Below are 13,453 nucleotides of genomic sequence, written 5' to 3' on the forward strand. Positions count from 1 at the left end.
ATGCCCCAATCCTCTTCCTCCTCCTCGTCCTCACTTGTGCATGTGCTGCCTCCCGACCCAAGTCGTTCTACCGCCCCAAGTGCTATCTCATCATCTCCCGATCCCATTGACCACGACGGCGCCGCCCACGAACAGGCCAACCGCAGCCTCCTGAGCCCGTCGCCTCTGCTCCTCCCACCACCTACAGCCCCCTCTCCTGGACACGCGACCTCAACTACCACCTCGAACCCGGATGACCCCCGGTTGCGAGACGTCGTTGCCGTTGATCTCACCCATCGCCAGCCTTCGCCCCTCGGTCATCCCTCTCACGAACCCCCTTTCGTCGCCGACGACGAAATCGAGATGGAGCCCATCAAAGGGGCCGGTCATCGCCGGCGCCGCAGCAGTCTGATGCAGAGCGCCGGCTCAAGCAACACCCACCAGAGGAACCCGTCACGGAACCGGGGCAACTTGCTCGACGAGCCCAAGATATCAGAGGAGGATCTTGGGGCAACGCCATCCAGTTCCAAAGACGTGGATGACGACAGCTTCTCGGACGAGGACCTACATGACGACGAGGAGACGGGTCTGACAAAGAAGGACAAGAAGAGAAAGAAGCAGAAGAAGAGGCACAACACACGGCTGGATCAGAGGATCGTACGAGGAGAACTCTCGGCTGAGGAGAAGAAGGAGGCAGATCAAAATGTTTTCAGGAGGTCATTGGTCAACGTTGTGTTAATCTTGCTGTGGTATTTCTTCTCATTGAGCATTTCGCTGGTAAGTCCCAATTCGCATCCCCCCCCAACGTTGTTCCCGTCAGCATGGCCAGAAGCTGACGCTCGATTTTCCGCAGTATAACAAGTGGATGTTCGACCAAGACCGCCTCAATTTTGCTTTCCCTCTTTTCACGACCGCTTGCCACATGCTGGTGCAATTCGCCCTCGCATCTTTAGTATTGTTCTTGATACCCTCCCTGCGCCCTTCAAACGGGCAGCGCAACTCAGACCTGGGCCGCTCGCGCCACGACTCCGAGCCCGACCGGCCTCTGATGACCAAGATGTTCTATCTGACGCGCATTGGGCCATGCGGCGCTGCGACGGGTCTCGATATTGGGCTCGGAAACACTTCGTTGAAGTTTATCACCCTCACATTTTACAGTAAGTGTGCTGCGCCCATTGGAATTCAGTTCAATGACTGACGGGTATTGCAGCCATGTGTAAATCATCTTCCCTAGCTTTTGTCTTGATCTTCGCCTTTATGTTCCGACTTGAGAAGCCCACGTGGCGTCTTGTTGGCATCATTGCGACAATGACTGCCGGCGTGGTTCTCATGGTGTCAGGAGAAGTCGAATTTAAAATCAGTGGCTTCATCCTCGTCATTTCTGCCGCATTCTTCTCCGGTTTCCGTTGGGGCTTGACCCAAATCCTCCTCCTCCGCAACCCTGCGACCTCGAATCCCTTTTCTAGCATTTTCTTCCTGGCGCCGGTCATGTTCCTCACTCTTATCGTCATCGCCATACCCGTGGAGGGCTTCCCTGCTCTCATCGAGGGTCTCAAGGTCCTCGTGGCCGAATGGGGCATCATCACGACCCCCTTATTCCTCCTCTTCCCCGGCTGCATTGCTTTCCTCATGACCGCCTCCGAATTCGCTCTGCTGCAGCGCACCTCGGTCGTCACACTTTCCATTGCGGGCATTTTCAAGGAGGTCGTCACCATCTCCGCCGCCGCTCTTGTCTTCAACGACCGCCTTACCCCTGTCAACTTTGTCGGCCTCATCACCACCATGGGCGCCATCGTCGCGTACAACTGGATCAAGATTTCCCAGATGCGCGAAGATGCCCAGAAGGAGGTCCAGCGCGGCCACATGGAAGTTGCTTCCAGTGCGTCATCCAGCGACAACGACGACGGCAGTGAGGAGACAGGGTTGTTGCGAAACAGCACCGACTACGAAGATAACCTCGTTACTGCTGACGGGGATATCCTACCCAACCCGCAACACACGGCTCAAGAGTCGAGGACAGCTCAGGCTCACCGCGACAACTAGACTCGTTACATCGAGCGTGATTTCTCTTTTGTTGTATATTCAGGGCAATGAGTGGGAAGGGTTTAAAAAAAGAATTACCAAACTGTACATTTTTGGGGTTTTAGCATATCTCGCCGGTTGGCAGAATGGCGGACAAGGAGTTTAGCGAGTTTATCCGGGAGAAGGGTTCAAATTACCTCCCGAGAAAGAAATTTGTCAAGAGCGTGCGTAATCGTGGGTTAAAAAGGAGGCGGGAGGGTACCGAGGGCTCGGAAGGGGAGCAGCATCGAGACGGATATACCATTGGCGTGGCCGTAGAATAGAGACCGGCATGGAAAGGAAGCCAGGTTTTTTCCTGGATCCGAGTACCATCCTAGTGCAATGCCCTCAAGAGGTTAGACACGTAGAGAAATCACAAGCATGACAAACAAACGAACACAATTCGCTCAAAGCACGGGGAGCTGCAAGCAACGAGCATCACGAAAAGCCTCGTTATCAAAACGATAACAAGAATGATGAACGAGGGAGGAGAGGAAACAGAACGGAACAAAGGTGCTTTATGAGTTTCAATGTGACGGACGATTCAAGAGGCTGGCGGAACCCTTTCAGCTCTAACCGTCCGGGTGGGAATTCGATCCCTTGCTAGGCCGTGGACGGGCTGAAGATGGCCAACCTTGTATGTGACGTCAAACAAAAGACTCGAGTATCAACCATCAAGATCTGCGTTTACCGCCATAATGATCAGAGCCCGTCAGGTTGCGACGCCAGGTCCATACACAAACCCCCTCCTAATCGGATGAGTATGGCCCTGCAAGCTTTACAATAGGACAACTTCACAACAAGAGATACATCACAAAGCATGACGGACAAGCCACAATTGACCCCGAGGTTTTGACTGAAAAAAAGTGTCTCTAGTTGTATCATGGGATGTTGATTAGAACGGGTATGTTGAACCTCCAACTCCAGAACGCCCCTCTAGCCAAACAAATACGGATATACAATTGACAATCATCCGAGCAGCTTGAGACCGTTCTTTGTCTTCTGTCCGGGTTTGGTAACGCCGTGGGGATGCACCGGGCCGAGGTGGGGCTCGTACCCGCCGCCCTCGGCGTTCCTGTTTCCGCCGCCGCCGCCGCCATTGCCCGAGTGCTTCTTGTTCTTGTTATTGCGGTTCTTGTGGTCCTTTCCCTTGACGTTGGTGATCTTGATCTCCGTGTTGGCCTTACGGACGGTGACGGGGTGACTCTGGATGTATTTTCCGTTCATCTCCTTCGCGGCCTGGAAGAAATCGTCGGGGTCGCTGAAGGAGACGAAGCCGTACCCCTTGGACTTTGCGGTGCGCTTGTCGCGGATGACGCGAGCCTTCTGGACCGATGTCCACCGCGAAAAGGCCTTGAGTAGGGACTCATCCGTGACCTCGCCAGCAAGGTTGCCGACAAAAAGACGCAGGTGGCTCGGGTCCCACTCGGCGAGGGTGTCGTCCGTCCACTTCTTGCCGCCGCCCTCTCGGACTACGGTCTTCTTACGTTCAGGAGGCTGGTTCGCTGCCGCGGCCGCCACAGCAGCTGCTGCGGGATCAGGTAGGGCAGCGGGGGTCGCGGCGGAGCTGCCTGTGGCCGGGGTGCCGCGGCCGCCGGAGCCGACTGCGTCTCTACCCATTACGTCCTTTGACGTGTATGCGCTTTGCCATTGGGCTATTTGCATAGCCATATCCGGATCATAGTCGGTACTGCTTCCTGGCATGGGGAAGGGGTTGCGGATCTGCGGCGCAGCCGCATAGGACGTGGTCGAGGGCGGCGCATTGTAGCTACTCGTCTGACCGTAGCCGGCGCCGGCTTGTGGGTATTGTTGGTATGATGAGGGCGGTGCCTGGTAGGGGCCCTGGCCGCCTACCGAGGGCGAAGAGTTTTGCGGGTAAGATGGGTAGGAGGAGCCATAGTTGGCGGCGGGCGCGCTGGCGTAGCTCGGTGCACTGGAGTAGGTGGGAGCGGCGGAGGCTGCAGCTCCGAAGGCGGGCTTGAAGGCGGGCTTGAAGCCGGTGGACGCCTTTGACGGGGGTGGCCGCGCGGGCAGAGACGGATGAGAGGGTGGGTTGCTTGTGGAGTGGCCGCTCGAGATACCTGGAGGGGGCGGGTAGGCCATGATGAATGAACTGCGGATTTGATATTTTTTTGGCAAGGCGTGTGCTTGCTTGGTTTTTTGTGGTAACGTACCTCTGAGCCTGGATGTTCCTGCTCAAAGAATTCTCCTTCGCTGTTTGCTATAGCCGACGGATGACGTCTTTTGTCGGAGCTGGCGCAAATGCAGAGATGGGTTTGTTGGTGGTGAAATCGGAGAAAATGTCACGATGTTGCGCCCCCCAGCCTCGGCGAAGGCTTTGAGCCGATGTGGCTGGTGACTAAGTCCGATAGATCACGTGCCAAGGACAGCTCCGCTGTATCGGTGCATGGCTCTTCTTACCTACCTACCTGGAAGGTTCTCCAGATGTGGGTCCCTCCCACTTCTAAACTGCTGTCAATCATGCTGCTTGGGTAAGCCCCTACTAGGCATCGAACGCCGAGGTCCTCCGTGCAGTCTAGGTCGCCAAGCTAAGTCTATGGGAAGTCGACAGCGGAAAACAAGGACGGAATTTCCGTCTTGAGCCATATTTGATATTGGCCAGGTTGTTTTCGGTCCGCTCGGTTGGGCTAGCCACCACCCGAATTTTCTCCCATTTTGTTCCTGCATCAGATGCATTTTGTTCGTAGCCATCATCAGACGGACATAGCGGATAATCATTAGTGTTGCTATTCGGTGTTGCTGACTGACATCATTGCCTACAGCGGAACGCTGCGACTGTCATGGCCAGGTCCATGCCAATCAATAATAGGCGTGCGTGGGTGCTCAGCGGAGCATTAGCGGAGTTCACAACCGACGTCTCCGGGTCGTGAGGCCGATCCAAGGCCCGAAGGCGGCGGTACCCCCCACTGAGGTTGCCCCTCGTTTCCTCAGATTTGTGAGCAGCGGGCACGGATATACCGTTGCTTTGCCTCCATACACACCTAGAGGTACCTTGGGAGATGGAGGTGCGATATTTTCTGTCCCCTTCCATTGAGACGTGGGTCTCAACGTTGAACGAACCCAATTGATTGACTGCTGCTTCGGCCAAGCAGTCCAACTGGAGGAATCGGAGGGTTTTTTTTACGGCCAGCTTCGGTTTGGTTGGGACCGACTCCCGCTGCACACCATTGAAGCGCATGATGGGCGAGGCCCGCCATCCACCATCCACTGTCCAGGGATAGTAAACGCGAGGCGCATGCGTATCGCTGCCTTGCCCCTTTCCCAAGTGAGGTTGCGGTAAGGCTGCGATTTGTTGGGCGGGATTCCCTCCGGGTTCAGACGGCGTGCCGAGCGCGCTTTTCACCAGAAAGCGACGAAGCGACGACGCCTTTCTGAGGACCTCGGGTTTAGTTGCACTTCTTCCTGGGAAGACCCGGGGCACGGGGGTGTTTTCCGTGCTCGGGAAGACGGGTTTCCTCAAATGCAGTCCGGGGGATGAGGCACATGCTGATTCGCGCAGCGCGGCTCTCGAGGGATAATTCGAGCAAATATGAGGCCTCTTCGGTCCCCCTGCCGCTCACGACGCCCAAGAGCGAGCGACGAAGCGAATGAGCGAGTACCGGAGCTCCGTTGGAAGGGCGATAATATATGCCGCCAGCAGGCATCGCAGATTAGCATTGCCCATCAGCCAGAGCCCCCCCGCGCTCAGTTAGACCGAGCGCAGAGTGTTCCTCCGCGGCCGTGAGTTGCGAAACGTCAGGGTCTGACGCATCAAGTTTGAATACCGCAGTCGCACATCTCCCTGGAACATGCAGAGTGTGAGACACACCCGCGGTGGCCAATGGGGAAGGGTGCCTATCGCCGAATCGGACCACAACTGGACGGATCCAGAGGCGTCTTTTAGCACGACGGGCTTCGTCAGGCTGGCGCGCTGCTTGACTAAAGCACAACCGGGCGTGGAGCAGGCATGATGGTCGTTGCTGGGCCGCCCTCCGCCGCGCGGGCCGGCTTATGGCACAATGCGGCAACCGTGGTACATCTGGGTAGCTGTCGCGAGGAAGCCTGTACTTTCTTTCTCAAGGTATACTGCCTATTGCCTATATGCAGTTTTTATTTGATTCACCGAAACAGGCGAGAGGTTCTTGCAGAGCAGCCCGCCAGCTGGGAACAGAGAAACGAGTAGCAGCAGAGGAACGCGGGAAACGGGAGGTAACAAAGAGCATCGTCATAATTGCCCCTCCATGACAAACTGTCCAATTGGAGTCCCCTGACGGAGCTCCACGGCTGGTGGTGATGTGTGTGTCCCTCTTCTTCCTGTATCCGTACGGAAGTGCTGGAACTGGAGTGGAAAGAAAGATACTTGGACAGTACCTCGAAGCCCATGAGTAAGCTCCGCCAACAAAGCCAATCACACCAGCAGTCAAAGCAGCCCTGTCGATGGTCAAAGGGCCTTCTAGTCCCGCTTTTCTGCCCAGTCTTTGATTCCCACCCCCAAAAAAGTTGAAGTCAGCCGTGGGCTTCAAAGGCGAAGCACCGGGCTGGTTGGTGGGAGTGTGCACAGCAGCGCTTGTCATGGGTGGCCCCTGCCCGAATGCAAACGAACCCCCCCCTCCCCTCCCCTCCTACCCCTCCGTCGACCCTCCCCCTACAAACTTCGGCCGGGTTGACGAAAGCTCCAGCTCTTGTTTCTTCTTGACACATTCCCTACCTAGAGATAAATAACTCGACTCTCCCGCAGTCATCATTGAATCGCGCGTCTGAACATCTTCCTCACCAAACACACCCCCACGTTTAAACACCGACACATCATTCATCATGTCTGGACCTGTGTAAGTATCTTCGTCTGCTTCACCCCTCTATTTGCTCTACAGCCAAATTACCCCACCACCCCGCTGCCGGCCTCCGATGCTCACCACGACGACAATGACTGCCAATTCGCGCATGTCTGCCTCCTCGTCGTGGTGCTTCGGAGTCGGTATGGGCTCACGGGAGGTGCCATTAGCTTTTGGCCTAAATCTAGCTACCAGCTTCTCCTCGACATAACACCATACTCATACTCGTAGTGCAGCGCTCGCCTGGCCAACATTGTGGCAGGCGTTGTGCCAGCTCCGAGGTCCCGCTCCACTTTTCCTGCACCTGAATGCTCAAACTCTGGTCCATGAATATTAATAACTAATCATGATTACAGCGCTGATATGGGCTTGATCGGCCTGGCCGTCATGGGTCAAGTTTGTCTCCCGAAGTCCTGCTTGAGCCACCTAGAAGCTAACACCCTCAAAGAACATTATCCTTAATGCCGCCGACCGTAAATACCCTTTCTCCGAGCTGTATGGGCGATTCGAGCTAATCATTCGGATATAGATGGCTTCACCATCGCCGCTTTCAACCGTACCGTTTCCAAGGTCGACCGATTCCTGGCCAACGAGGCCAAGGGCAAGTCCATTGTTGGCGCTCACTCCATTGAGGAGTTCGTCTCCAAGCTCAAGAGCCCCCGTCGTGTCATGCTGCTCGTCCAGGCTGGCAAGGCTGTCGATGACTACATTGAGACCCTCATCCCCCTCCTTGAGAAGGGCGACATCATCATTGATGGTGGTAACTCTCACTTCCCCGACTCCAACCGCCGTACCAAGTACTGCGAGAGCAAGGGTATCCGCTTCGTTGGATCCGGTGTCTCCGGTGGTGAGGAGGGTGCCCGCTACGGCCCCTCTCTGATGCCCGGTGGTAACGAGGAGGCCTGGCCCCATCTGAAGGACCTCTTCCAGAGCATTGCCGCCAAGAGCGACGATGAGCCCTGCTGCGACTGGGTCGGTGACGAGGGTGCTGGCCACTACGTCAAGATGGTCCACAACGGTATTGAGTACGGTGACATGCAGCTCATCACCGAGGTATGTTGTGTCTCTGGCTACCGGCTTTTGAGAACATTACTGACACCATCCATAGGCCTACGACATCCTGAAGCGCGGTCTCGGCCTCTCCAGCAAGGAGATTGGCGACGTCTTCGCTAAGTGGAACAAGGGTGTCTTGGACTCCTTCCTGATTGAGATTACTCGTGACATCCTGTACTTCAACGACGATGATGGAACTGCTCTTGTCGAGAAGATCCTGGACAAGGCCGGCCAGAAGGGCACTGGCAAGTGGACTGCCGTCAACGCCCTTGACCTTGGCATGCCCGTCACCCTTATTGCCGAGGCTGTTCTTGGTCGCTGCTTGTCCGCCATCAAGGACGAGCGTACCAAGGCCTCCGGCCTCCTCCAGTACGTTGGCCGCGTCAACAAGTTCGACGGCGACAAGGCGCAGTTCATCGACGACCTCGAGCAGGCTCTGTACGCCTCTAAGATCGTCTCCTACGCCCAGGGTTTCATGCTGATGCAGGAGGTAAGTACACACATTGTCCTCTTTCTAAGTCACGTAGTGCTAACACACTTTTTAGGCCGCCAAGGAGTACGGCTGGAAGCTGAACAAGCCTTCCATTGCCCTCATGTGGCGTGGTGGTTGCATTATCCGCTCTGTCTTCCTCAAGGACATCACCAACGCTTACCGCAACAACCCCGACCTCGAGAACCTCCTCTTCGACGACTTCTTCAACAAGGCTATCCACACCGCTCAGCCCGGCTGGAGAGACGTCGTCTCCAAGGCCGCTCTGCTCGGAATCCCGACCCCGGCCTTCTCTACTGCCCTGTCCTGGTTTGACGGTTACCGCACCAAGGACCTCCCCGCCAACCTCCTGCAGGCTCAGCGTGACTACTTCGGTGCCCACACCTTCAGAATCAAGCCCGAGTACGCTTCTGAGAAGTACCCCGTTGGCCAGGACATCCACGTCAACTGGACCGGCCGCGGAGGCAACGTCTCTGCTTCCACTTACAACGCATAAAAGGTTTCTGGATGGGTTACGAGTAGACTTTAGGAAAGGGCACACTATGATACCTGGTATAATGGTGCCAGGAGAATGAAATGAAATGATTCCACGCAATTTAAAATGTCCCGTCGAGCGTAGTTTACTATTGTGATACTTGCATGCTGTAAAAAGTGTTTGGAAATTTTGGAGCTCGCTGTAACTGTTTCAAGCCGATCAAAGCGAGGCAATTACCTACTACCGATTCCGCCCGTATTATGTTGCTGGCAACTGAGCAGGGGGGTATGGTTAAGTGTCTTAGCCCGAGACGCGAGCACCTTTATCGGAGCTGAATTAGAGCGATAAGGTGGGGGACCTGTGTGCACGGTCCTTTGGGCCTTTCCATGTTTCATTGGCTGCAGCGCGACTAGGATCTCCTCAGGCACTTCAGCCTCGTCGCGAGAAATTTGGGGACCGCGGACCGACCTACAAGCCAGCCAATCCATTCATCAAACGCAGCCTTCCCATTCGTCGCGGTATTGTTCATCAAAGCTGCTTCGCGAAAACTCCCTACCCAGCTGTGCTCGTAAATTGATTGACCAGCTGGCTGTTCCGGGTCGCTCAATACTGCGCATCAGCATCTGCCCGACAACACCACACGCTGCATCCTCGATCGCGATCCACCATGGCGCAGGACCCCAGTGATGGAATTGATCAGGAGCTGGTAAGTTGCAACTAAATCTGTCGTTGAGGACCTCATCGCTCACAAACACATAGCTGAGCCATGCTCATCTTATATCCTCCAACCACTACGCCGACCAGGCGCGCGTCGATCTGAACCAAGTCACAAAATGGTTGATGGCCGCGCCCCAGGTCGCAAAAGACAAGGCTCCATTCTTCTGGACCTACCTCGATCGGCCCCGCGACGGCCAGGTGTATCTCACATGGCAACCTCTCAAGAGGCTCGGAACGAACTTTGCCAGTGACGGCATGATTTGGGGGCCCGAACAATACCACAGGCAGGACGTTGGCAATGGACTGGTATGCGCACCTTGTCGCGTCTTCGATACAACAATCTGACCATGGATGCAGTCTCTCGAAATTCACTACGTCAAATCAGGATTCATCCCCGGCGAACAGGTTGCCATGCATGCTCGTCGCAGGTTCCGCCTTGTCCCTTCGCAAACCGGGGTCATGAATGCGCCGCAGCCAGACATCAGTCTCTGGATCGTCCATTATGGTCCTTCCGACCCTTCCGATCGCGTCCCTGTCAACTTGATTCCCGTTTCTCAAGAAACACAGCACATCATGGCAACCCGCAACCACCTTCAAAAGTGTGGGCAGATTGCTCGCAAGGAGTTCATGCTTTCGGACCGTGCCAGTTGGCCATCAATCCAGTTCCCGCGCAACGGCGGGCGGCCTCAGATGTATAACCCGCCCGCGCAGTCGCGGCGCGTTCCGCAACAAATGGCCTACCCTCCAACCGGCCCTCAGGGTCGCCGCGGCCGCCAACAGGCACAGGCACAGGCACAGGCACAGCAGCAGCAACAGGCTCTGGCCCATGCAGAGGCCCTGCATGATGACGAGGAACTGGAGAAGGATCTCTTCGACCACCTAACCCCCAGAGACATCTCTTTCTCGCGGTACCAGCAAAACCACGAGTGGATGGAGGAGATCGTGTCGTCTCCCTATGCTCTAAGCCAGATCGCTCCACCTGATCTTGGACTTGGGCTCAAGGGAGAGTTAGCGCCTTTAACTGACGGCATATTCACAGCACAAAGTGCGAATGCGCTCACTGAGGCACCTCAAAAGCCATACATTGGTCGACTAGAGCCCGGTCTGGCAGATGAGTTCAGGAAGAGAGTCCAGGAGCATCTCGACGCGACAAAGGCCGAAATGGAGAAGATGAAAGCGGAACATGCAAAGAACTTGGCTAGCCTCAAGACCAGCTCGGTGTTTGTAGATGCGGAGAAGGAAGTTAAGAACTCCGTCCAGGAGCATGGTCCGGAGCTCTGGCGTCTCGAAGGCCATTACACAGATGCGGACGACAACTCAGTCTCGTGGTCACAAAAGCACAACAAGAAGGTGGATGAAATTGTGGCACAGGTTGAGGCCAATCTCGGTCGGCACATTGAAGTCCTTCACAACGTCCATCGCATACAAGACGGCGGCTTCCAGGAGCCAGCTCCGGAGCCCATCAAAGAACCCTCACCTGTTCCGCCACCGGCGAGTTCTCCGCCAGCGCCGACTGCAGGCGCTGATCTTACTGGGCAGGCCTCTCGACGCCCTTCCCAGGCTGGCTCTCAACACAGTGGCGTGATGGTGGGCGATTCGGACATTGACATGGGCGGTACTGCGGCAGGTCTCCTGGATGAGATGCACACTGGGTTCTCTGCCAACTCCACCCCCGTGAACAACTTCCCTACGCCACAAACTCACATGTCTGCCCTGAATTCCACAGCTGGAACCCCAGCAAACGCAAATGCGCCTTCGCCCGCACCAGTTCCTCCAACCATTCCGGAGGAACCTGAGGCGGCACAGGCTACAGCTGGAGCTTCGGAAGATGTCGCGATGGGTAACACAGAGCCTGTCAAGGATGTCCCTGCCACTGCTCCTGACCAAGGAACCGGCAGCGGGGAGTGGGTGGTTGTGCCTAAGGGGGGCGCATCCCCCGATCCCGCTACCGCTGCCGCTGCTGTGCCAGAAGAGGAGGCACCAAAGCCTGCTGCCAAAGCCTCGTCTGCTGTTGGAACGCCTGCCGAGACTCCTGGAGGCTTCAGTTCTCTGGACGACCTTGACTCCGCCGGTGATGCGATGGCTAGTTATGGAGCATCCATGGGTGATGACGGTCTGGACATGAACTTGGAAATGGAGGATTCTGCTTTCGGCGATGCTTTCCATGGTGTATCGAACACGGACACTCCTGGAAACCAGTCGGAGGGTGCCTAGGGAGTGCCAGGATTGTTTCGGAGGCTTTTCTAGACAAGACCAGTAGAGGAGGCGCTTTAGTTTTGGGGGTATTGTACATTTATGTGGAGTGACGGCTGGGTCATCGTGGTTTGGTCGACTCGCTGGCTTCTCATGGCTTTTGCGTTGACGGATGTCAAGGTTTGTGCGTTGTACGGTATTACACGGATGGGTCGCTGGAGAAATGAAATGAATCAGACCGCCTCGGGTCCTATCTATTTACCTTCATATTGTGGTTCATTTCGTGGACTGGTGTTATACTCGATGTTTCTTACCGTCATACCTCTTTTTCAGATGGCTGTAGTTCCCGTTTCCCAAGCAGACAGTCGTGACGGAGGGTTTGACATGTTACTTTGCTACGCTCGCATCCTGGTGTGATAACCTCGACGGTAATAAGTGTAATATAAATTTTGTTCACGGGTCAACATACGTCCAGCATGTCAAATTTTCAACTTGGTCCTCGGCAATGGCACTCGAAGCTATGGAACATCCATGTGTTAAAGCTGCACATGCTAACCAAAGTATCACTACTTTAATAATGTCGTGAGCTTTGCGACGAGAAATAGAAGTTTCCTATGTCAATTCCGGTTCATTCAAATATTTGTTCCGTAACCATTACGGGCCGTTGTGAACGACCATATCTAGCAACTCGAGTTACTCATCCCTTGCCCGGCATTGCTGGTGCCTCCCAACGGCCCACTTGTTGAACCTGGCAAATCAATCAACAAACATGGTTGCCGCCATATGAAGCCAGCATCACATAATTAAGAATATAAAGCTATATCACGTGCTTGTGACATATCGATTTTGGGTAGCCATGCCGACAAGTCTACACTAGAGGTGACAACATCAAACACGGAGAAAATGGTGATACATTGCGGTTCACCTCCAGAACCGCCGGATTGCGTTGACAGGGGGAAAGGTCAGTGCTGGATGTTAGTGTGCCTGCCTTGAGTCCCTTATATTTCCTTAACACGGGCCCACAAGTTCGCTTGGTTCCGGACGGGAGGTTTAGGTTTGATCAACTCCAGGACAACGTCTCAGCCGCAGCTTTACGTTAGCCCCTGCCATCCCGACTTCAACTCCTCAACCGTCGGGCTCTCACAGCGCCAATCACGATGAGATTGGACGAAAACTCTGCAGTAAGTGCTGCATAATGCACCAAGCATCCCGAAGTTACTGGCGATTCCCTGCTACAATTCATGCTTAAATCCAACTCCAAGATGAAGCTCAAAAGGAACTATGGACAACCAGCTTTTCAATATCGAATCACATTTCCATAACCAAAATCTTGCACAATGCGTCCTCACACTACCAAGCGGATAGTAACGAGGCGCCGAGCTGGATAACGGCAGCAGGCGAAGCAAGCCGGGATCGCGAAACTAAGCTTCGCCTCTCCCAAGATCCTTCCTCCACCATAATGTCTGCCCCTCACGATAGTGTTTCGAATCCCGCCGACGTCTTGAAGTGCACCGAGTGACTAGACCACTCCAAGAAATGTTTCTCATGCACCGGAGCAATTGGTCTGCGCCAGTTACTCCATCCTGCGACCTTGTCCGCCCACCAGGGGTTGTGCCCCTTGTAGCGTGTGTCGGCCGATGAGACGCCCCCGGT

General features: G+C 55.1%; 4 protein-coding genes across 4 annotated transcripts; 3 read left to right on the top strand and 1 right to left on the bottom strand.

The window, feature by feature from the left end:
• EsH8_I_001141 (triose-phosphate transporter family-domain-containing protein) lies at window positions 1-2,022 on the top strand (the record flags this gene model as incomplete). The annotated part of the gene is made up of 3 exons (XM_083268554.1): window positions 1-756; window positions 833-1,136; window positions 1,190-2,022. The coding sequence occupies 3 exons, from the start codon at window positions 1-3 to the stop codon at window positions 2,020-2,022; spliced, it is 1,893 nt and encodes a 630-aa protein (XP_083118992.1).
• A 987-nt stretch (window positions 2,023-3,009) lies between these two features.
• Window positions 3,010-4,143, bottom strand: EsH8_I_001142 (uncharacterized protein; the record flags this gene model as incomplete). Its single annotated transcript, XM_083268555.1, has 1 exon — window positions 3,010-4,143. One exon carries the CDS (start codon window positions 4,141-4,143, stop codon window positions 3,010-3,012), a length of 1,134 nt encoding a protein of 377 aa, XP_083118993.1.
• A 2,712-nt stretch (window positions 4,144-6,855) lies between these two features.
• EsH8_I_001143 (6-phosphogluconate dehydrogenase) lies at window positions 6,856-8,911 on the top strand (the record flags this gene model as incomplete). Its single annotated transcript, XM_083268556.1, has 6 exons — window positions 6,856-6,869; window positions 7,229-7,268; window positions 7,321-7,345; window positions 7,402-7,925; window positions 7,981-8,415; window positions 8,471-8,911. 6 exons carry the CDS (start codon window positions 6,856-6,858, stop codon window positions 8,909-8,911), a joined length of 1,479 nt encoding a protein of 492 aa, XP_083118994.1.
• Window positions 8,912-9,557: 646 nt separating this feature from the next.
• On the top strand, window positions 9,558-11,821 carry EsH8_I_001144 (uncharacterized protein; the record flags this gene model as incomplete). The annotated part of the gene is made up of 3 exons (XM_083268557.1): window positions 9,558-9,596; window positions 9,650-9,913; window positions 9,965-11,821. The coding sequence occupies 3 exons, from the start codon at window positions 9,558-9,560 to the stop codon at window positions 11,819-11,821; spliced, it is 2,160 nt and encodes a 719-aa protein (XP_083118995.1).
• Between the last annotated feature and the right edge of the window lie 1,632 nt (window positions 11,822-13,453).

This window comes from Colletotrichum jinshuiense, chromosome 1 (assembly GCF_051148585.1).
Source record: "Colletotrichum jinshuiense chromosome 1, complete sequence".
Taxonomy (NCBI): Eukaryota; Fungi; Ascomycota; class Sordariomycetes; order Glomerellales; family Glomerellaceae; genus Colletotrichum; species Colletotrichum jinshuiense.